The 22,103-nt window shown below is 37.3% G+C and overlaps 2 protein-coding genes across 2 annotated transcripts; both read left to right on the forward strand.

The window, feature by feature from the left end:
* Nucleotides 1–1,018: 1,018 nt before the first annotated feature.
* LOC116506957 lies at nucleotides 1,019–14,350 on the forward strand. Its single transcript, XM_032214854.1, has 7 exons — nucleotides 1,019–1,048; nucleotides 2,456–2,579; nucleotides 3,618–3,714; nucleotides 5,969–7,355; nucleotides 9,566–9,692; nucleotides 12,868–13,024; nucleotides 14,272–14,350. The coding sequence occupies exons 2-7, from the start codon at nucleotides 2,554–2,556 to the stop codon at nucleotides 14,278–14,280; spliced, it is 1,803 nt and encodes a 600-aa protein (XP_032070745.1). The 5' UTR covers nucleotides 1,019–1,048; nucleotides 2,456–2,553; the 3' UTR covers nucleotides 14,281–14,350.
* Nucleotides 14,278–21,361, forward strand: LOC116506958 (FGFR1 oncogene partner-like). The gene is made up of 5 exons (XM_032214855.1): nucleotides 14,278–14,381; nucleotides 16,100–16,162; nucleotides 17,043–17,076; nucleotides 18,119–18,212; nucleotides 20,829–21,361. The coding sequence occupies exons 2-5, from the start codon at nucleotides 16,129–16,131 to the stop codon at nucleotides 20,901–20,903; spliced, it is 237 nt and encodes a 78-aa protein (XP_032070746.1). The 5' UTR covers nucleotides 14,278–14,381; nucleotides 16,100–16,128; the 3' UTR covers nucleotides 20,904–21,361.
* Nucleotides 21,362–22,103: the final 742 nt, after the last annotated feature.

A 22,103-nucleotide genomic window follows, 5' to 3' on the forward strand; every position in this document is an offset into this window, starting at 1 on the left:
ATTTAGGTTTAGTTTATTTTTCCACTTCTGGGCGAAAGCTATCCTTGCTGCTGTAAGTATACGTAATATTAGATATTGTATTTTTTTTTTTGTATTTCGTCGGTATAATTCCTAATAGAAAGAGTTCAGGTTTCCAATCTAACTTAACCTTTGTTATTTCTTCCAACCAATTTTTGATCTTTTTCCAGAATTTTTTTGCCTCTTCACAAGTTCACCATAAATGATAATATGTGCCACGATGTATTGAATCACATTTCCAGCAATTTAGCGAGGTATTTGTTGAAATTTTGGCCAACCTTGACGGTGCCAGATGCCATCTATAATAAAGCATTTTGTACTGGTTTTCCTTGTATGGGATTGATAGTGTCATTCTTAAATTTATTCCCCAAAATTTTTCCCATTTGTCTAGTTCAATGTTATAGCCAAAGTTCTGTGCCCATTTTATCATTGGTTCTTTTACAATTTCCTCTTCCATTTGATACTTCAAGAGGAATTTGTATATTTTTCCTATCATCTTTCTGTCCAGACTTTGAATAATTTTATCCAATTCGTGTGGTTCTGTTTCAATACCATATATTTTAGTGTCTTTATTGTATTTAGTTTTAATTTGGAGGTAGGTTAGCCAATCACCTTTCATATTCTGATCTGCCAATTCTTCAATTGTTTTTAAATTTCCCTGTCTGTCAATTAGATCTCTGTATCTTAGAATTTTGTTCCAATCTGTAAAATTTGGATGTGTCATTCTTTCTGTTGGTGATAGCCAATTTGGGGTTTTCACATAGTGGATTTTTTTGATTTTGAGCCATTGTTGCAGTAAACTTCTCCTAATTAAATGATTTTGAAAGTATTTGTGCGTTTTATGTTTGTCATTCCATAAGAAATTATGCCAGCCTGCCTGCAGGTCATGGCCTTCTAAGATCAGAATTCTTTTATTCTTTAACTCAATCCAGTCCTTCATCATTGTCATTGTTACTGCAGTTGCGTATATAGGCTCCCTGTGTGCTTCCATCCATCGCTATGAAGATCTGCTGACTCTGCCTGCCTGCTGGTAAGTGAGCCGTTTTTTTTTCTTTTATTTTTTTAATGTATTTCAAAATAATATTTTATTTATTGTGCATATGATTTTTTAAAATAGTGGTATTCTGTGTTGATTCTTTTTTTAAATTGTCTTAGACTATTTAAAAAAAGATTCTATCCAAAATAAATTGAAACAAGCCAATTTTAAAATTTCTATGCACAATACTTTGAAATGGACTCAGGAGTCATGATTGACACTGAGTGAATTTGCACTTTTAATAATCAGGAAGATACAATGGCATTGAAAAAAGTGACTGATGACCATTTTTCACACTTAGCGACCATTTTCACTCTTAGTGACCATTGTGGCATCCTCATGGTTACCCGATCAAAATGTTGATGTTTGGCAACAGATTCGTATTTCTGATGGTCGCTATTTTTGTCAATATATTTAATAAATATAAATGTAAATAAACGTATTATATTTGTAAATTGTAGTTATGTTTAAATAAAAAAAATATTGCAATATATTTTTGTGATGTATGAAAATTTTTGTTGCTCCGTATAAAATTTTTAATCAAGCCCCCCCCCCCCCTCGCCCCCCCCCCCCGGTCAAAGGTGTCCCTCTTTTCCAATCTGAAAATCTGGTCACCATACTTTATTAATAAGAGTTTAAGTGCTACAGCAGCCCCCTGCTGGCAAAAATAGGGCACAGGGGACACTCATGTGTGGGGTCCCCATGCCCCAGTTTCGGCCTAGAGGGCCTCCTGCAGCACTCTGCCAGCCAAAACATGGGCCAGATTTAAATACCTTGTGCCAGAGGTGAAATCCAGCAGGTTCTGACAGGTTCTGAAGAACCAAGCCCCAGAGAAGGGTGGGAATGGAGATTTTGCAGTATTCTTCCCCTGCCACACCCACCAAGCCATGCCCACAGAACAGGTAGTTAAAAAATGAATTTCACCACTGCCTTGTGCCCCATTTTGGCTGCTAGAGGCATTATGGGCCGATCCTTTGCTATTTCCACGCCAGCCCCAAGGGCCAGATTTAAGCATCCCGTGGGCCGGATTCAGCCCAAGGGCCTTGAGTTTGACACCCCTGATCTAAGGCAATTAACTGGAGCAGAGAAAACAAAGAACTTATATGAAATAATTGCCCTTTTAGGCATTCACTTGTCAGAGAGGGAGTCTCAGCCTGTGTCTTTTCTCTAACTGCTTCCACCAGAATAGGGGCAGATACTAGAGCTCCTTGCTTAATTGAATCTTTGCAATTACTAAAGGAATGGGAATTGAAATATACAATGTGGAAAATGAATAAAAAAAGTTTTATTTAGCCTTCCTCCCCCCTTTTAAAGTCATGCAACTTATAACAACTCTCTTTCCACCACCACCCCTTTGTAAAAACCAACTTACTTCTTGCTCTTTTTGCTTCTTTATTAAAGAATTTTGGCCTGAATGCCTGCCACATATTACAGAAGAAAGAGAAGAACAATCAATAGAGGAGAACATTCCTTTGTCACCCTCTGGATTAGGAACAAATATGAAGACTCAGATTGTAAATGACAGGTGAGAGCTTATGCACAAATCTTTTCATTCACAGGTATAAAATGGAGCTGTGATTAAACTGTGTTAATGCAGCGCTCTTGTCAAATAAAAATATGAAGTTGTCCTTTAAGAATTAGCCGGCATTCTTGTTATCTTTATAACTGCTGTAAGTAGAGTTGGCAAAATTGTATCTAAAGCATGCAAATAATTAATTTTATGGTAAACGTTTTTAAATGTATAACACCATAGCTTATTCAAGTGCAGATCTAATAGGGCACTCTTGCCCTGTTACTGCCTGACAACTGGTTGTATGTAGGGGTTGGCTTCAAAAAGTTTAGCAAGAGGTTCTCTGCCCGGTTGCTGGATGGACATGGCCAGGGTGGGCGCGGCCTTGTCGGCTTCCTGCACTATGGTGGGGAGGAGGGTTTGCCCTCCCCAGTCTACAAAGGCTTTTTTTGAGCCTCCGGAAGGGTGAAAATGGCTTCCACAGGCTCTGTAGGCCCTCTGTCCCAAACTTCCGGTAGGCCCGTTTTTTGCCCTCCCAGAGCCTGGGCTTTTGCCCTGTACTTACCTGCATCCAAAATGGGCCATGTGGGGACTTCTGGAAGGGGCGTGGTGGGAAGGGCAGGGACAGTCAGGAGTGGAATTTGGGGGTTCTCTGAATTGCATAGAATCTTAGCTAGAGGTTCTCCCGAACCCCTGGAAACTCCCAGCAGCCCAGCCCTGGTTGTATGCCCCCAAAGTCATTTTGTGGGAAATGGTGGACATATAAAATATAATTAATTAATTAATTAATTAATTAATTAACGGGGGCAACAAAATAAGTTGTTTTCTGAAATTTTCTGAAATTTACTATCAAGCATGGGTGGGGAATGTCTTGTCAATAAGAATAATTTACTAGGTGAGATCTTCTCTTCCCTGAGACCTTTTCGGACCTCCTTTCTGGAGAGGGTCAGGGGAAAAGATGGCAGAGAAGAGCATAACATGCCTGCAGTTAATTGGGAATCAATAAATTGCCCATTCATTTTGTTCTAATATGCTTTGTTATTCCTGTCTTAGATCAATCACTCCTGGAATTGGAAAAATACAGAAAAACATGGAAAAATCCTTTGAAGATCTGAAAGTAGATTCTTCAACAATTGAGATGCAATACCAGGTACCATGAGCTAGGTGAAAAATAACGCTGTGGAGAATTTAATAGGGGAAAATGAATTGTGTTTTCTTAATTGTTGTAAAAAAATACCGTTTGCTTTACCAAAACATCTTATATCTTGCTGCTGAACAAATAATAATTTTCCTGCTTATTGACCATCTGTACTTCTATAAAACATTTTATTTATTTTATTTATATGCCACCCATCTTACTATCCAAAGTAACCTGCATTTCCTATTATACAAGAGAGTTTTAACGGATCCCTCAAATTAAGATCTTTGGGAAATAAGGAAGGAAGGGAAAACGATCTCTCTATAGAATGTCAAGCATATTGATTAAGACAGGTAGAAGAAAGACACAGTGGAACCTCAGCTGAAAAGCACTAGCTATAGGAACAGAAGTAGAAGAAATGCAGAATTATTTTGTTAGATATTAAATAGCAAACATGGAAATGGATGAAAAGAACTTAACTAAACAAGGAGCTGTTGGCTGAGTAAATGGAATTAAAAATAACAGCACTGAATTCCAGAAGGATTATTTGATAAATATGTATGGGAGCAGCAGTGTTATGAAGAAGAATATGCAATGGAAACAGATGCTGGTGCCAAAGAAAAAAGCATGGAAAGGAGATAGTAAATGCTGCAAGAATGATGAAAAATTGTGAGATTTTGGATACAGATGGCATAATGTTTAAATACACATGTGGTTTAATTATGGAATGATTATGTGAAGTTTCTGTACAAATATACAGCAGTAAAGGTAACACGAATGAATGTAAAAGAGGGATAAGACTAATAAGGATGCCTGGGAAAGGCAAACCTTAAAGGTTTTAATGGAGGCAATTAGCAAAATCTGGGAAATGTGATGAAACTTTATTCCATGAGGGCAATGTGCCAGCTAGATGCTTATTCTTTAGAATTTCACTGAGAAATTTATGAATATGAAAAAAAAAATAGTGAAGAGTACGTAGTTGCAAGCAAATGCTAGATTGCAAGAGGCAACAAGAAGTATGGATCTGAAAATCATTAGTATCTAAGATCAGTATTTGATCTTTTGCAGAATGTCTACTAATGATAGAAAAATCACCGGGAACATTTTAACAGACATAAAAGCAGCAAGGTGGTGCAAGGTTTATTGTAAGGAATGATTCCTGAGAGATCTGAAAATAGTAGCTTAGAAGAGACTACTTTTACTCACTTTGGTATATGGAAATGAATATTGAGTATGATAGGAGAAATATTTTAAAATCAAACTGATGCATTCTAAATGGGTACTTGAGTTATTATGTGATAAAACAAAGAGAGGCTCAAGAATGAATGGCTGCTAAAACAGCATAGATTAGTACAAGTGCATGATTGTATAAAAGACGTATGCTCAGTTAATTTGATCATATAGTCAGAATGAATATGAATCAAATTACAGAAGAAAAAGTGAATGGGGCTAGAGAAAGGGAAAAAATGGAAAAAAATCATCGTTGGATGGCACTTTGAGATTCCCCCCCCCCCCCCAAAAAAAAAAAGAGAGGTGAGAAATTCAAAGAATGGAATTAGTGGATGGGTATGATGGAAGCAAAAATGGTTTGCCAAGATGGAAAAGTATGGAGCTCTTATTAGCTCAGATTTTTGCTTCTGCATATGCGCTACATTTCTGTTTCCTTTCTACTCTCATATCTTTAATTTCTTTGATTTAATGTTTCTTATTTCATTTTCTGTCATTTGCATTATGCTGATTACTCAGAGACTGCATGATGTGTATATGTTTGACATTTGCTTTCAGAGAAGAAAATAAGAAAGGGAAATATATCTGGGCATTAAATAGGTGGGTTCTTACTGGTTTGGACTAGTTTGGCTGAACCAGAGTAACTTGGCGGCCTGGGTCGCTGGAACCGGCAGTGATCCAGGCCTGCCAAGCCCCTGAACCGGTTCTCCCATAGGTGCCACCATCTCACTTTTTGCTTCTGCGCAGAGCAATTTTAATGGTACTGCACATGTGCACCTGACACACATCAAGCACATGTTCACACCCTGGAGCGAACTGGCAGTGGCACCTACAGGAATCCACCCCTGATAGCAACCTATATCTAGATGTAAAGTTTTGGATGCAAAACATAAATAAAAAAATGAAAAGGAGATGAGCTATTCATTCTGGAATCAGATTTTATCTCTTTAAGAGTGCATGCTTTAATAATGATTTAGTACGAATTAAAATGTTGGCTTATCTTATCATTACATTATTTATATTGCCATATTACTTGCAGGATTCTAGTGAGGCAGAAATTACGGATCCAAACTCATTTCTGGAATATTCAGAAGGCATTGGGAAGTGTGAAAAAAATAGAGAAAGTCTTGCCATGAGCCCTACCAAACTGCTGGGAAGAGTCAGCTTTGATCAGCATAATCTCTTATCTCCTGATCAGTGGAAAATAGGAAAACATCTTGGAAAATGCTTGCAATTAGAAAGGAAGGTTATGTTCCCAGATGATAAAAGTACAAATTGTTTTATTTCCAATGGTGTTGTAAAATGTCAGCGTAATAAATATGAACCAAGGCCAGAAAGCCGAAAAGAAAGTAACTCTGATTATGATGATGAAGAGATGGTAAGTGAAAAGGAATCTGAACTACCATTTAATTGGTCCAAATATTCACAGCAGTGGCATGGACAACTAAGTGAAGTTAAGGCAAAAGTGAATGAAAAAAATGACTCTTCTTCTTCTTCTGGTTCCAAAGAACATTCTAGCATGTTTTTCAGTGGATCAACCATTTCTAAGATTCCGATATGGCTTATGGAAGGTTTAGATGATGATGTATCACAGGTAGCAGGAAAGTCAAGGAATTCTCTAGATGTTTCTGACTTTCAGAACACAGAATTGAAACAGCCAGAGAATCATAGTTCCAAATTCAAGATTATTCAATGTACACAAAGGATTGGGCAGTGCAAAAATAAATGTAATGTTGAAGCAGATGAATGTTCAGACCCCAAATTAGGAAGGAACCCTGAGTTTAAGAAGATCAATGATCAAATAAAAAATGTTACAATTGAACCAGAGAAAAATCAAGAGATGACACCTGTTAAATCACAAATGAAGCACCACAACAGTGCAAACACTGGAAAGAGATTGAATGGAAAATCCTCATCAAATGATTCATTCTGCATATCTACTGACAACAATTTGCCTTGTACTTCCTATCTCACAAGGTATGGGCTCCATAGAGCATCCAGCAGAAACAAGGATGCGGAATTCTCTGATGCCGATTATGCCACAGATGAGCCCAGTGAAGCTGAAGATTATGTTTTAAAAACCTATGGAAAATCTTTTCCCAAGAAACTCTGTGCTCAGGAACCCATGAGCCAAAAGGAAACCCCACAGACCCCAAGCAGCAGCAGTAGTAGCAGCAATGAATCCAGTCTCAGAGATGGCTGCTTGAAATATGAAAAGCCTTTCTCTTCCCATCTGGCATCTCCTTTTCATCCCCTGGAAGCCACAAGAAATCAACGAGAGCCTGAAATACTGATCAAGAGTATTGCAAGCAATTATGGTGGAGAACTAAGTTGGAAAGCTCCTTCTCTGAGAAATGACCTTGTGGCTCGCCTCTTCCCTGTTTTCAAGAGCAAAGCAAATCCAGAACATAGGAAAGGCACTCAAGGTAATTTGAAAAATAATTCCTCTACAATGCAGTCATCCTATAGGAGGCTGTCTGACAGTTGAAGTCCACACAGAACCAAGTTGCTTAAGTTGAGACACACTGCTTTATACTAAGAGTTTTAATGAAAAGTTCCAGTGTTTAATCTCTTTGAATGAATAGATGAAGCCAAATCTCTTGCTATAAAAATGAGTTTGTTAGGCATAAAAGGAAAGAAGGAAAACTCAATAATAAGGCATGTACAAGATTTCCAATAAAACTAGTTACTAGCTACTTATTGTCTCCTTCAATAATAGGTTTCAGCACATGGTGTCAGAGTTCATTGCAGAAGATAAAGTTAGAGGTCATCTGGGCCTTCTGATTGGATATTACCAGGGAGTTTCTCTTTGCTGTTACCTTTTTCCTCTGCATTATTCTTATCTTTAGAGAAGGAAGAGAGTAGTTAAAAGCTAAGACTTTTTGGAGAGGCAGCCTGTAACTTTGCCCACTGAATGCACCAGCTTGGATGAGTCTAGGAGCTAAACTGCCTTCCTGATGATCCTTAAAGCAGTGATGAAAATATATTCTGATTTTCATCAAGTACATAAAAGGGATTATACAAGAGAGGACTTTAAAAAAATACACAAGAGCTGAATTCCATCTGCTTAGAGCTTCCAGCATAAGCAATTTTAATGTGCTTCATTGTATCATACCACAGGATAGGGATTAGTTGTGGATGCTTTATAATTGTTAGAGATGCAGCTCTGGAAGCACTAATTCTTTCTACCCTTTATTCTATTAACCAGGGAGGACAAGAGGAGAGATAAAAAGAGAATTCTATTGGTTCTTTGTCTCTTCCTTGCTTTGTAAGTCTGATAACAGAAGGCTCCCATTTTTAATTGTTTCTTTTAAAAAGAATTCTTTCCATCCTTCCTTCTCCCCACTATGTAGTGAGGGGAGGATCTCAGAGAGGCAGTCCTTCTGTCTAAGCATATAACCTCCTTAATAGGGATTAAATTAAGCACTGGCTATTTTTGCTGATTTTTGCTGAGCTTGGTACTCTTCACCTATACTGTTATGGATACAGATCCATTGAATGAACTGAGAGATTAAGGTTTAAGTCAGCATGTTCCCTTCAATAATCTTAATAAAGCTGTGATAAGAAGAACCATTGAAATAACATTTAAACTATAATTCCTCTGAAAGTTAATTCAAAATTGGGTGACTTAATTGAACTGCAATTTTGTGTCAGGGTGGGAAATTGAGGGGAAGATAAATTGATTATGCAGATACAGGTTACATACAATACCAATTACAACAGAGGTGGGTTCCCGGTTCAGTCCGGGTCACAGAACCAGCAGCCCAGTTTGGCCATGCCCCCGAAACAATTACCTGGTTGCTGCTGCCACTGCTGGAATGTTGTTTAGTAGTGTCTGTGCGTACACAGTTCACTGTAATTTTTTCTGTGCATGCAAAGTGCGTGCGAAGCGAACCGGTAGTAAAACCAGGATCAACCAACTCTGAATTACAAGTATCTTACCAATTAACACGTATAATGTTGTAAAAACCCTCTGTGTTTGTTGAAACCTTTTCTGAAATTCTTTGAAAGATTTTAATTGTGTGAGTTTGACAATTTCTTTCTTAGTGGTTGTTAAATTTTGATGGAATTTGATAATATTCCATGGCACGGTTCTATGACTAAGATGAACACCAGATGGTGGTAAAGAAATAGAGAAATCTAGTTGCCACCCCCGTACCCTCGGGTTTTTTTGCAGTCTAGTTCTGATATTCTTAATACTGATACAACTTGCCAGTACCACTGAAGTGCCCAAGCCTACCTAGATGGCTTGTGTCTGCACGCCACAAATACAACTTCAGTTCTTCTTTCTAGAATGCAATTACCTGCTCTTTGACTAATGGGCTGCACCTGAGAGGTTTGTTTTGGAGCCCAGAGAACCTTATTTACAGGCCCTGATGCCAATTGAAACCATAAATTACATGTGGACTTATTATGTTATATGTACTGAACCAGAATTTCAAATTCTACCCCCCCCCCCATGTAATATCTTTCGGTCATTCCGATCCTGTGTTTCTCAACTTCAACAAGTGTGGGCTTCGACTTCCAGAATTGCCCAGCCAGCATGGGGAATGAAAAGGGCTTCATGATGCTTCCATTACCTTACTTGACTATCTTGTTAGTACACAGTAATATTATCACACGAATTTATTTCTAGAGCAAGCTCCAAAGAAGCAGATGGGCAAGACAGAAGAACACAAATGGGAGGATCCTGTCAGCCACAGAGAAACCTCTCTGTTAGCTCAAATGAAAGACGAGCAAGCAAAAGCAATGGATTTTCTCAGGTAAGAAAATTAGGAAGATTTATTTAGGATAGAAGTATAAAACCTTTGTCATTCTCCATCTCTCTCTATTTATGTATATTTGTATATATGCATATGCATGTGTATGCATATGTATCTGTGTGAGAGAGAAGGGATAGAGAGAGAGTGGTGGGATTCAAATTTTTTTACTACCGGTTCTGTGGGCGTGGCGTGGCTTGGTGGGCATGGCAGGGGAAGGATATTGTAAAAATCCATATTTCCTCCCAATCATCTGGGACTCGAGAGGCAGTGAATAGATGGGGGCGAGGCCAGCCAGAGGTGGTTTTTACCGGTTTTCCGAACTATACAAAATTTCCACTAGAGGTTCTCCAGAACTGGTCTGAACCTGCTGAATACCACTTCTGGTGTGTCTGTGTTTGTGTGTGTGTGTGTGTGTGTGTGTGTGTGTGTGTGTGTGTGTGTGTGTACATGTATTTGCACTTTTATATTTATAAATTTATAAAAGAGATTAGACAACCATTTATCTGAAATGGTATAGCATCTCCTGCTTGAGCATGAAATTGAACTAGAAGACCTCTAAGGTCCTTTCCAACTCTGTTATTCTGTTAATCTAGCAAGGGAAAAAAACACATACTGGTGGAAATAATAAAGAATAAGAGAAAAGATTAAAAATTGTAAAATGTTTCACATTTGCACTCTGGATTGTAATCTCATCAGACCTATTTCTAACTCTGAAATTAGTATTTGAAATATTTATCTGTTTGCATGTTTGTTGTTAAGCAAATAGATCAGATGGCAAAGGCTGAAAACAGTAGGTGAATGCGAAGAATAATAGAAGAGTTTAATGTGTGATTAAGCATGTGAAATCTGAGTACATACCTTATTATTTACTTATCAGAGTAGAGAGCGATAAAGGCAGATATATTTAACATTGAACAAAAATAAGAAGAAATTGCTGGATTGTATTTCTCCTCCTGGATCACAAGAATGCAATTTGAGGCCTAGTGAAATTGTTCTTTAATCATTTCCTGAAAGTCAACTAATCTAGAGTGATGGGTTAGAACAGACTGACAACCGCAAATATGGAGTCATTTCAGAGTTATTGTTTAGATATGTTTAGGCTATGAACTGAGCATTTACAGTCTGCCATTTAGAGATCCAGCTATCCCAGAGGATCTGTAATTCAGAGACAGAAAACATTCTTGGTAGACTGGTAGACTGGTAGACATTCTTAGACTGTCCCTAATTCACTTCTTGGTATCTCCAAGAAAAGATCTGAAAGCAATTGATGAGATCCTTATTTAGATCCCACAAAGCCACTTCCAGTGTGCATAATAATAACAGTAACAAAGTTGGAAGGGATTTTGGAGGTCATCTGATCCAATTCCCTGCTCTCACAAGAGACTTATATTATTTCTGATAAATGGCTGACCAGTCTCTTCTTAAGAGCCTTCAGTGATGAGGCACACAAATCTTCCAAAGGCAATTTCTTGCACTGGTTAATTGTTCTTGCTGTTAGGAATTTTCTCCTTAGTTCTAGGTTGCTTCTGTCCTTGGTTAGCTTCCATCTATTATTTCTTGTCCTGCCTACAGGTGCTTTGGTAAATAGGTTGCCTCCCCTCTTCCTTGTGGCAGTATAAGTGGCGCTTGGTGAATCAAATATTGGATTTATTAGTTTCATACATTGCTTTTGTGATATGGCAATCCCCAAATTTATCTGAGTTGTTGATGAAGGCCAAATTAAATTTCAAGACAAGGATGAATGTCCAAATTATTGTTTGTATCGTTGATATGCAGTTTTGTCTCTGATGGAAGAGAATATTTGTAGATCAAGGAACTGTGGATCCAGGGCAGGGGTAGATTCCTGCCAGTTTTAACCTCTTCTATAGAAGAGATTCCACAAATCTACAGTGCCATTTAGAACCGGTTCCAGCTCCCTCCCCCGCCGCACATCATCAAATGAAGAGCGAGAAGAGGAATTCTGGGAGTTGAAGTCCACAAGTCTTAAAGCTGTGAAGTTTGAATGCCCCTGGGGTTTTTTTTTTTCTAAAAGGTTGGAGGGGGAAGGGTCTTGTAACTTGACAGCTTTAAGACTTGCACACTTCAGTGCCAGGGTTCCTGAGCCAACATGACTGGAGGAGGAATTCTGGGAGTTGAAGTCCATAAGTCTTAAAGCTGTCAAGTTTGAACACTCCTGAGGGTTTTTTTTCTAAAGGGTTAGGGGTGTAGGGGTCTTGTAACTTGACAGCTTTAAGATTTGTGTGCTTTCAATGCCAGTTTCTGAGTCAACATTTTAGTTGCTAAGCAAGAGCTTTGTTAAGTGAGTTTCACCATTTTACAAGGTGGCCATGCCCACCCAGTCACATGACTGCCAAGCCATTCCCCCCACTCGGTGACTTGGCTGGCAAGCCACTCCCACAAAGCAGGCCACACCTACAGAAGAGGTTCTAAAAAAATTTGAAACCCACCATTGGTCCAGGGTGTTGTCTGAATTTGATTGTTTTTATTAGGTAACATTTAAGTAATAAACCAGGTAATATAATCAGTGCCAAAAGGGAGTGAGGGTGGCTGGTTCTCATGTTATCTACTAATGGCTTGCCCTGTCAATGTGGGTGGGTGTGATCTTGGTGGTTCCTTGATTATATTGTTGTTTACTGTTACCATGTTTGTCTGACTTGGTAGTTTCTTGATTGCAATATGGTTTACTTCTTGATTGTTGGTTCTAGTGTTAATCTAGTGTTATTCTCTGCTTACTGGGTATTGATTGCTAGTGAAGAGGTGTTTCGTTCTTTTTGTTTGGCTTTTAGTGGTATCTTTTGTAGATGTATTTTGTGAATGATTGTGTTGTAATTGTAGATGTTTATCTATATGTAAATGTTGATGGTCGATTTGTCTGTGCTTTGTCTGTCTTTATGTGTATACCTTATTACATTATCAGTGGATGGTGATTGGACATTTAAATGTTCTTGGAACTTTTTTTTTTAAGCAAAGGGTATCTGATAACTTTCTGGCATTTGCCCTTATATCTTTTTTTCTTGTGTTTTATTTTACATGGATGATGAAATATTGCTGACCCTGTTTATTCAAATTCCAGCCATTCATAATTAAATGGGGGGGGAGCCATTGGTGAATGCTTGTTTTCCTGATCATATGATATTCCTATTCGTATAGTTAGGGTGTGTTTTCCCCCCAGCAGAAAACAAATTATCCAGTATGATGCTGTCCAGGCTCAGTCATCACATCTCCTGGACGAATGTAAGAGTCAAGTAACTTTGAAACTTGACAGAGAAAAACCAGAATGTCAGATGCCTGTGCCAGCTATTAAAAAAGAGGAAGAGTCTGAACAAATAAGAGTAAGTGGCATCTTTTTGGTTATAACTATATTGGAATCTCAGTTCACTTTTTCAAATGAGAATATAGAGCAAATAATTGGGGAATTATCTTGATATGATGGCAGTTTGGTTTAAAGGAGAAAAGCAAAATGACTTGAGTGGAAAATATGATCCACAAAGCTAGTGACTTTGTATATTTTTTTAAATGAAACTATTGTGCAAAATTCTGGATGCTATTACCACTAGACCACTCCTTGAGATGTGTTTACCTGCAGTACATGTGTATGGGAATGTTTTTAGAGAGACCTTCTCTGCTTCCTATTTTCACTATTCTCCCTAAATCTTTTTTTTAAGGTAGCCCTTGTTATCTCCAACTAGAATTGAAATGGCATAATCTGTGAATGAAATGTAAACATGTGGTTGCATACCTAGCTGCCAATAGAAAAAAACCCTGTTTGTTAAAGAATATCTAAAATTAGATATCTTATTGGACTGGAAAATCATAGAACTGAATGATGATATTACTAAGTCAGTTAATCTTGTCTGCTTGACTTATAGGCCTGTACTGTCTGATAGGAGATCTTTACAAGTGCCAAAAAATAATGACTGAAACCACCATCATATCTTCTGAGATTTTGGGAAAAGTTCCTTACAAATTTCATGAGACCGTTTCTTCCAAAATTTTGTGAATACCAAGATTTATATCTCTTATAAATCTGTTACAAAGATCTGTTATATCAAAATCAGTTACAATTTTGTGTACTGCATGTGGGCTTCAGTGGTGGGATTCAATTTTTTTTACTACCGATTCTGTGGGCGTGGCATGGCTTGGTAGGCATGGCAGGGAAAGAATACTGCAAAATCCCCATTTCCTCCCGATCAGCTGGGACTTGGGAGGCAGAGAATAGATGGAGTGGGGGCAGTCAGGGGTGGTATTCATCGGCTCTCCAAACTACTCAAAATTTCTGCTACCGGATCTCCAGAACTGGTCAGCACCTGCTGAATACCACCTCTGATGTGTTTCTATGTATGCTCCTTACAATATAATCTCTTTTTTCATAGAATTATTGATGTTGGTGATCAATAATTCTGTAACATAACTGTTTTAAAGAATCTTCTGAGATTAAGTAAGAAATAAATACAGAACTTTGCATTCCTCACTTTGTAGCAAAAATCATTATTCATTTTGCTAGTTGTCATATTGTATTAGTAAGTGAATGCTGAAGTAGTTGGCTGATGATTGCATTCGCCACCTCTTTTTATTAAAGGAAAAATGATTACAACAAAGCAGCAAATGTTGCATCTCTTTCTGATTCATTACCCATAAAGAGTGGTCTGAATTCTTTGAGTGAAGTACCTCCATTAAAGAAGTCTGAAAGTAAGTATTTTACATAGATATCTTGGCTGTACTAAACACAATATAATCGGAATTGGCCTAAGTTTCATGGTTAGCTTGTGTTACATGATCAGATGTTAAACCATTTGTCATTCCTATTTTATAAGAAAAGTGAGAGAATGGGATACACATGACCTGTGATAGCTAATGCATTCCAAAAATACAGAACTGATAGCTGGCAACAAGATGTATTGTTTCATTGATGAACTGAAGTACCCTATTTTTCAGAGTATAAGACGCACCTTCCCCGCCCCCTAAAAGAGGGTGAAAATTTGGGTGTGTCTTATACACTGAATGTAGCCCCACTCACTGGCCCCAACCCTTTGGTCTCTGCCTCCAATTTACCTCTGTAGCAAACGGGCTTGCGGAGGTTTGAATAAGCTATAGCAATCCCTGCAGCCTGTAACCGCTGATGATCGGGAGAAATTGAAAGTGAAACTTGCTGTTTGCTCCACAGCAGATTTTTTTTCTTGTGTTTATCAGGTTGTTTGCTGCAAGGAGGTAAGTCAACAACTATAAATGCTTATAGAATGTTCAAATTATTAGACTTATTTTTAAAGACTGATTTATTATTATTCTACACAATTTAACAAAATAAATGCTTGATCTGAAGAGGCCCCATGCTATTGTTTTAAAAAGTGCTATTCTTTTAAATAGCAGAGAAGAACTATTTTAACAGCATCTGTACAAGTATAGTCTGAAATATAACACTACAAACAGTGTATATTGTCTGTACTGTTTGTTGCAAGCAGGCAAATTGCTGAGAGGCAGATATTTTTCCCTTGTTTTCCTCCCCAAAATCTAGGTGCGTCTTATACTTTGGAGCATCTTATACTCCGAAAAATACGGTAGCTTTCCTCCAAAAGCCAAGTTAAGTGTTAAAAATGGGATAGCAAAAATGTACTATTTGTCCTTTAGATGTACCCAAGGACATGAGTGGATTTTGACTTATGCATTAGGATTCCTTCTTCTTTCCCATTCCCACTGCATACTACCCTTCCAAAAGCAGGAATGGATAGTCCTAAGCAAGCAGGTTTGAGGCCTTATACCACCAGTCAGAAAAGAAATCCCAATGGGTAAAAGTTCATCCAATATAATTTCCCTTCTGTTTCTCTGATGCTAATTCTCCAATTTCCATTCACATATAAACTCTTTTTCACAAGTCTTTGTACGCATAAAAAGTCCCTTTTCTAGGCCAGGTTTTTCAGATTGCGTTCTGCAGAACCTTAGGGTTCCATGAGAACTTGATAGGATTCTGTGATAAACTTAAAGAGGAAAAAAGTTCATGCAGCTCTGTCATTAGCGCTTTGCCTAGATTAAAGTTTCCAGGATTATTATTTTTTATTTAACACATTGTGCAGCCTGAAATGTTTGAAAAATCCTTTTGTAGTTTCTCTTTTTCTATCACTACAGCTCTCCACACCCAAACAGTGCAGGTGGTAAAGAGCAAGCAAAGATCACTGTCCAGTTTGAACAATTCCCATTGTTTAAAAAGATTCACAAACCCCTTCTGGAATAGATTTTTACAAATGTAGAGAAAAGGGAAGTAAAAGATCGATTTCTGTTCCCATTACCAGTCATAATAGCAATATATTAACTTAAAATAGGATTTAATATTAATAATGTTTTCAAACTCTTACTTTGATTAACAGGTTTACGTAAAATGCAAGCATCATTTTAATCTAATTTTTATTTTTCAGATACAAATTCAGTTTTGAAAGATGTAAAGATGGTGAATTCTAAACTCGGATCACTTGAACTAGGCAAGTAGCTTGTCTGCAGAAGTACAGTTAACATTTGTATATGTAGTTGCAGAATGTTTTTTCTAGGAATTAGTATGGTTTGCCCTTACAGATAGTCCTCGATTAACAGATGTAATGGATACTGCTCATTAAGGTTGTTAAATAATGATGTTCATAAAATGGGTCACTGTGTGGCAGACTTGATTTTATTACCTTTTTTGAGGTGGTTATTAAGCAAATAACCATAGTTGTCAACTGATTCTGCAGGTGTTAAGGAAATGCTGCAGGTGTTAAGCAAACCCATTATTTTCTATGGAGCATTTTTGCCAAAAACTGGAAATAAATGTAAGATTTTGGCAAAAATGTCATAGATGTCATGAGATACTGCAGATGATTGTAAATGCCGGCTGGTGCAACCAGATGACTGAGAGCCAGCCATTGGAACTTTAAAATTAGGTTATAAATGCCTTCTGGGAGTCTATCCTAACTTTTAATGGTTGCTAAGCAACTGGTTATAAATCAAGGATTACCTGTAAGCGTTATACATTAAACATGTTATTCTCAAACTTCATTATTTTTCTCAAAAAATACTTGTGTTTTATAATAATATATATTAAAATATTACATTTATATGCTGCCTGACTCTCCATGATTATGGGCGATTCACAATTGTTAAAAACATTTTAAAACAGAACAATACAAACTGCAGCAACATAAAAAAAAGAACAAAAATCCCGCAGAGGAACAAGGAAAAAGTAGACAGGGGTGTTCCTCAGCCAAAGCCTAGACAAAGAGCCATATCTTCCAATCACACTTAACTATTAATGATGTCAAATATCAATGTATATTGAAAGGTTCAATTTCAAGGCTTCTAATTCTTCATTTAATTGTTTATAAACAGGAGAGGAAAATGAATATATTGATGATTTCAACAGGTAAGAGGAAAAATATTTAAAACTATTAATTTTCAGGAAGATGGATATAAATAGCATCATTCAAGGATAGGTCACTCCTAGGAGGACTTCCCCAGCTTATACGCTACAGTAGATATACTCTATTTATAATTTCACATATTTCTAATTAAGCTTACATTGTTTATATTTTCCTCCCTAGAAATGATCAAAAATGTTATGTGAAACAGTACCTTTTACCTATCTGGTCCTTTCAGGCCTGCTATGATTGAGACTTTCCAAAGGAGAGAGATAACACTTGAGATAAATTGGATGGGGAAATAGCTAATTAAGAGAAGCAGCTGGAGGAAAAGCTTGCTTTTAGAAATCTAATCTTGCTTGGCCATGCTATGCACAGGAATACAAAATGGAGATCATTTTTTTCAGGAAAACTCACCTAAATCTCTTCATTGTTATAATTGTTTTCTGCAGTAGCACTATTCAATTTACTCAAGTGCTTTACACTTTAAAAAGCGGGGCTTGAAAATTTGTTTTATATTTAATATTTTAAACATTTTATAAAATTTTAAGTTTGGTTAATTTTATAAATTCTTTGATATCTGGCAATTCATATGTCATTAACTGTAAAGTCAGTTGACATTGCATCTGATTAAATGCTTAGATGAGTTTTTAGGAGCAAAATTATTTGAAAATCAATATCAAATTGGATTTGATGCCAAGTTATGAACTTTGTTTGAAGTAGTCTATGTATCATTTTATATGCACAATATTATATGTAGGAATAAATCCTTTATAATAAATTTCATTGCACAAGTACTAAATCATTTCAAAAGGAAATCAGGATTTATGTTATTGTGTAATAAATGCTTCTGGCTTCTTATATCTCTGGATTTCAGATTTTTCTTGTAGAGGTTTCAAAAAAGAATAAATGGGATTAAATGTTCTTTGCCTCCATGTTTATTGTAATGTTATAAATCATATATTGTACTGTTTCAAGACAAATTTCAGTGCAGTAATATTTATGTAATATGATCATTTAATTTTCATATTTTAACTTTTTTTATAGCACCAGTCATCGGTCAGAGAAAAGCGAAGTCAGCATTGGTGAAGAAATAGATGATATTTCTATGGAAATAGAAGACTTCATTACTAGTGAAAAGGTATGATTTGCTTTAATTTAACACTCTAATTGGGGTTGATGATATATCTATGTAGTATATAGCAAAATAAACCATTACTTGCAAAGGAATTAATATCACAAATTGATACACACACACACACACACACACACACAGAGTCAATATATTGCTTTTGATCCAGAACTGTTCCCAATAAAATATAAATGAGGTGGCTATTGAATATTAGCAGATTTCAATATAGGATATGTTTTAAAACAACAAAGGTTTGAGACAATCATATGGTAAAGAAAAGGGAAGGAAGATGATATTTTTGTAGCTGAATTGAGAATATTACTCCAAGATAAGTGAGCAGTTCCCATACTTGTTTGTGCAGGTCCCCAGTTTGTACAAAAATATAAAGGAGGAATTGCAGAAATACTAATTGTTACAAATGCATATGGACTGCATTTGTTTGCTTCTGTGTGGCTTTTTGCATTAGTGTAAGCAGTGCTAAATGATCAGAAACTCAAATATTAATATGATGCACAGGTCTAAGATCTTAGCTGATTTTACTTCTTTCAGTCCACAATTTATAAGCAAAAAGCAAATCCTCATTTAGGATCTTAAATGTAATAAACTCCAGTTTGAACACCACCATACGTTTTTCATCTTTGATTAGTATAACTGTTGGCATGAATGGGAAGAGCTAGAGAAAAAGGGAACACAATGCATGCACTGTTTTTTGCAGTCATCTATACGATTGCAGCTTTTAATAAAGCTCACAAATAACAAAATGAGCAATAGGGGGAAAACTAATGAGAACAATGACCACAAAAGTATCATCTGTATACTCTAATACAGTGATAGCGAACCTTTTTTGGCTGCCGTGCCAAAAGTGGGGGGAGCACAAGGGGGGGTCGTGCACCGGCGTGCCACACCCATAATGCTATGCGTGCGACACCACCACCACCTGCACGCATGTGCGCGACCAGCAACACCCCCACCCCACATTTGCCATGACTTTTTTGGACTTCCCAGGTTCCTGAGGCTTTCTAGGAGCCTGGGGAGGGCGAAAACAGCTTTCTCCCCGACGCCCTCCGGAGGCCTCAGGAGCTTGCCTGAAGGCTCCGGAGGGCAAAAAATGGACCTACAGGGAACCCGGAAGTTTGGGAATGGTGACTTCCGATTTGTCCGTAGAAGCGATTTTCGACCTCCTGAGTCTTCAGGAGGCTTCCTTGAGCAAAAAATGGACCTATGGACAAACCAGAAGTCATTCTGGTTTGCTCATAGGGCCCGTTTTTGCCCTCCGGAGCCTTCAGAGAAGCCTGAAGGCCCCGGAAGTCGAACTTCGGGTTCCCCATAGGTCCGTTTTTCACCCTCCGGAGGCTTCAGGAGCTTTCAGGAGGCTTCCCTGAAGGCTCCGGAGGGCGAAAAATGGCCCTACGAGCAAACTGGAAGTGATTTCTGGTTTGCCCGTAGGGCCAGTTTTCGCATGCTCCGGAGGGTGAAAAATGGCCTCAAAAGAAGGCTGGCCAGCTGACAGGGCAATGACTTGTGTGCCCTGACAAATGGCTCCATGTGCCACCTGTGTTCACCATCACGGCTCTAATATTGTGCTTGAAAAAGAAGCCCTGCTGCTTTAGAAGGCATGGCAAAATGGGGGATAAATACAAAATCTAGTCATACTTCTTCCATTGACAAAGTAGGAAAAACCTGCACCGAAAAACCTGGCTACAAGTGACAGAATTTCATTTAGTTAGCCCAGTCCCAGAATACAATATTTGAAGTGGTTGATGGCCAGATATTCAAGATATGCAGGGTACGATAATCTTACCTGAAGAATAACAATAACGCTTAGACTTATATACTGCTTTACAGTGCTTTACAGCCCTCTCTAAGCAGTTCACAGAGTCAGCATATTGTCCCAACAATCTGGGTCCTCATTTTACCAACCTCGGGGGGGATGGAAGGATGAGTCAACCTGAGCCGGTCAGGATCAAAACCAGAATGTGGGCAGAATTAGCTTGCAATACTGCACTCTGACCATTGCACCACCATGGCTGCCAATAGGTATGAGCCTTTTAGTTTAGTTTATTTCTCGCTGCCAATTCGAAAGCAAAATTGACGCTAATCTGAAACTTTGAATCAAGATTGGATTATGCCACATTCTGAACGGGACCTTTCTTCAATAACAGATATCAGTGTTACAATATCTCAAGGGTTGCCGCAAAGAAGAGGGAGTCAAGCTGTTCTCCAGGGCGCCTGAGTGTAGAACAAGAAGCAATGGGTGGAAAGTAATCAAGGAGAGAAGCAATTTAGAACCGAGGAAAAATTTCCTAACAGTTAGAACAATTAATGAGTGGAACAGCTTGCCTCCAGAAGTTGTGAATGCTCCTACTCTGGAAATCTTTAAGAAGATGTTGGATAGCCATTTGTCTGAAATGGTATAAGGTTTCCTGCCTAGGCAGGGGGTTGGACTAGAAGACCTCCAAGGTCCCTTCCAACTCTGCTATTGTATTATTGTATATATATTTTGCACTGTATGTTTCCTAAAGTCTCTGATACAGCCTTTTTTAAACAAAAATAATGTATTTAACAGACAACATACATTAATCTAAATTTTAATATTAGTAATTTCCCTATTTTTTTTCTTTCTAGCTTGAGGATCTCACACAAGACTTCACTGTTTCTCAGTTAAGCTTTGAAGCAGATTACCTAGAGGATGTTGCATGAGTAGAGAGCAGAAATCTTAAATGGTGGGACTGTCGACCTTTGTAGACTGTATTTTAAGACAATCAATCTTCTGAAATACCCCTCACAAATCGTGCCTTTTATTTCAAGAGAAAAAATAAAACAACCCAAGAAAGCTGGAGAGGGGAAAGATTTTAAGCTCACAAAGAATGGAGTTTAATACTGCTGACTAGTTCAACTAAGGTAGTAGTTAGGTCCCAGAGAGATGTCTGTTGCAGGCGACAGACGCACCACCATTTGATTTATAAACATTCATAAGGGAAGAAATCCATAAAGTATATGAAGAATGGCAGACATGGTTTGATGTTATGGCAACTATCTAGGTTTTTTTAGCTGAAGAAAGTAAGAAAATTCAGCAAGGTTGCTATTTTGTTGACTCAGTTTTCAGTATAATTTATCTTTTAGCTACTGAAGTTATTTTAGTTGACAGGGCATAATTCTCAAAATGGCAATAGAATACCTAACTTGAGGTATATTACATGTTCTGAATTATGAATCCCTCAGGATTTCTAGCAAGTTGACCTTTTTTGCAGCTTTAAGTGTTTAGTTTTGTGGCCAAGATTGCTAAGTACTTCTGAATATTGCCGCTGAAATATGAGCCTTAACTTTAAACCTATTTTTATATATATTAAAACATTGTTACCATTTTGTTTAATTTAATGAAAATTATAAATGATTATTAGCATGTTTTTTTTCTTTGAAACACAGGTGAATGCAAAATAAAAATATTTCCAAAAAACTTAAAAGTTCTGTGATAACAGTCCTTTATTTAAAATAATTCTCTTTGTGATCCTTGTCTTTTATTTTTTTTAAGTATTATTTGACATTTTCTAAACATTAAAATCACAATTATACTTTTACAGCTTTCTGTTATCGGTATTTCTTTTTTCTGATTTCGGGTTTACCATTTTCCATTCTATTATCTTATACATATTCTTTGTTTCATACTTTCTCATTTTTACAATATATGCATCTATATACAATATTCCCATTTCTAATGCTTTCTAAGTATATGCCATCTCTTTTCATTATGTTTACGATGGAACTAAGAGATAGAGAGGAAACAGTACCACAAGATATGGAATAGGTGGTATAACTGGCTCGAAAAAGGATGTAAAATCAATGCACAAGGAACACATACATCCTTGTCTTTTAATGCTGAGTATGAACCTTCTTTAGCCT

This window comes from Thamnophis elegans, chromosome 4, assembly GCF_009769535.1.
Source record: "Thamnophis elegans isolate rThaEle1 chromosome 4, rThaEle1.pri, whole genome shotgun sequence".
NCBI classification, from domain to species: Eukaryota; Metazoa; Chordata; class Lepidosauria; order Squamata; family Colubridae; genus Thamnophis; species Thamnophis elegans.

Coding starts and splice junctions, on each gene's coding strand:
- LOC116506957 (XM_032214854.1), top strand. CDS start 2,554: ATGAAGACTCAGATTGTAAATGACAG. Junction 3,715..5,968: donor CAATTGAGATGCAATACCAG/GTACCATGAGCT, acceptor TATTACTTGCAG/GATTCTAGTGAGGCAGAAAT. Junction 9,693..12,867: donor AAAGCAATGGATTTTCTCAG/GTAAGAAAATTA, acceptor TCCCCCCAGCAG/AAAACAAATTATCCAGTATG.
- LOC116506958 (XM_032214855.1), top strand. CDS start 16,129: ATGGTGAATTCTAAACTCGGATCACTTGAACTAG. Junction 16,163..17,042: donor ACTCGGATCACTTGAACTAG/GCAAGTAGCTTG, acceptor GTTTATAAACAG/GAGAGGAAAATGAATATATT. Junction 18,213..20,828: donor ACTTCATTACTAGTGAAAAG/GTATGATTTGCT, acceptor TTTTCTTTCTAG/CTTGAGGATCTCACACAAGA.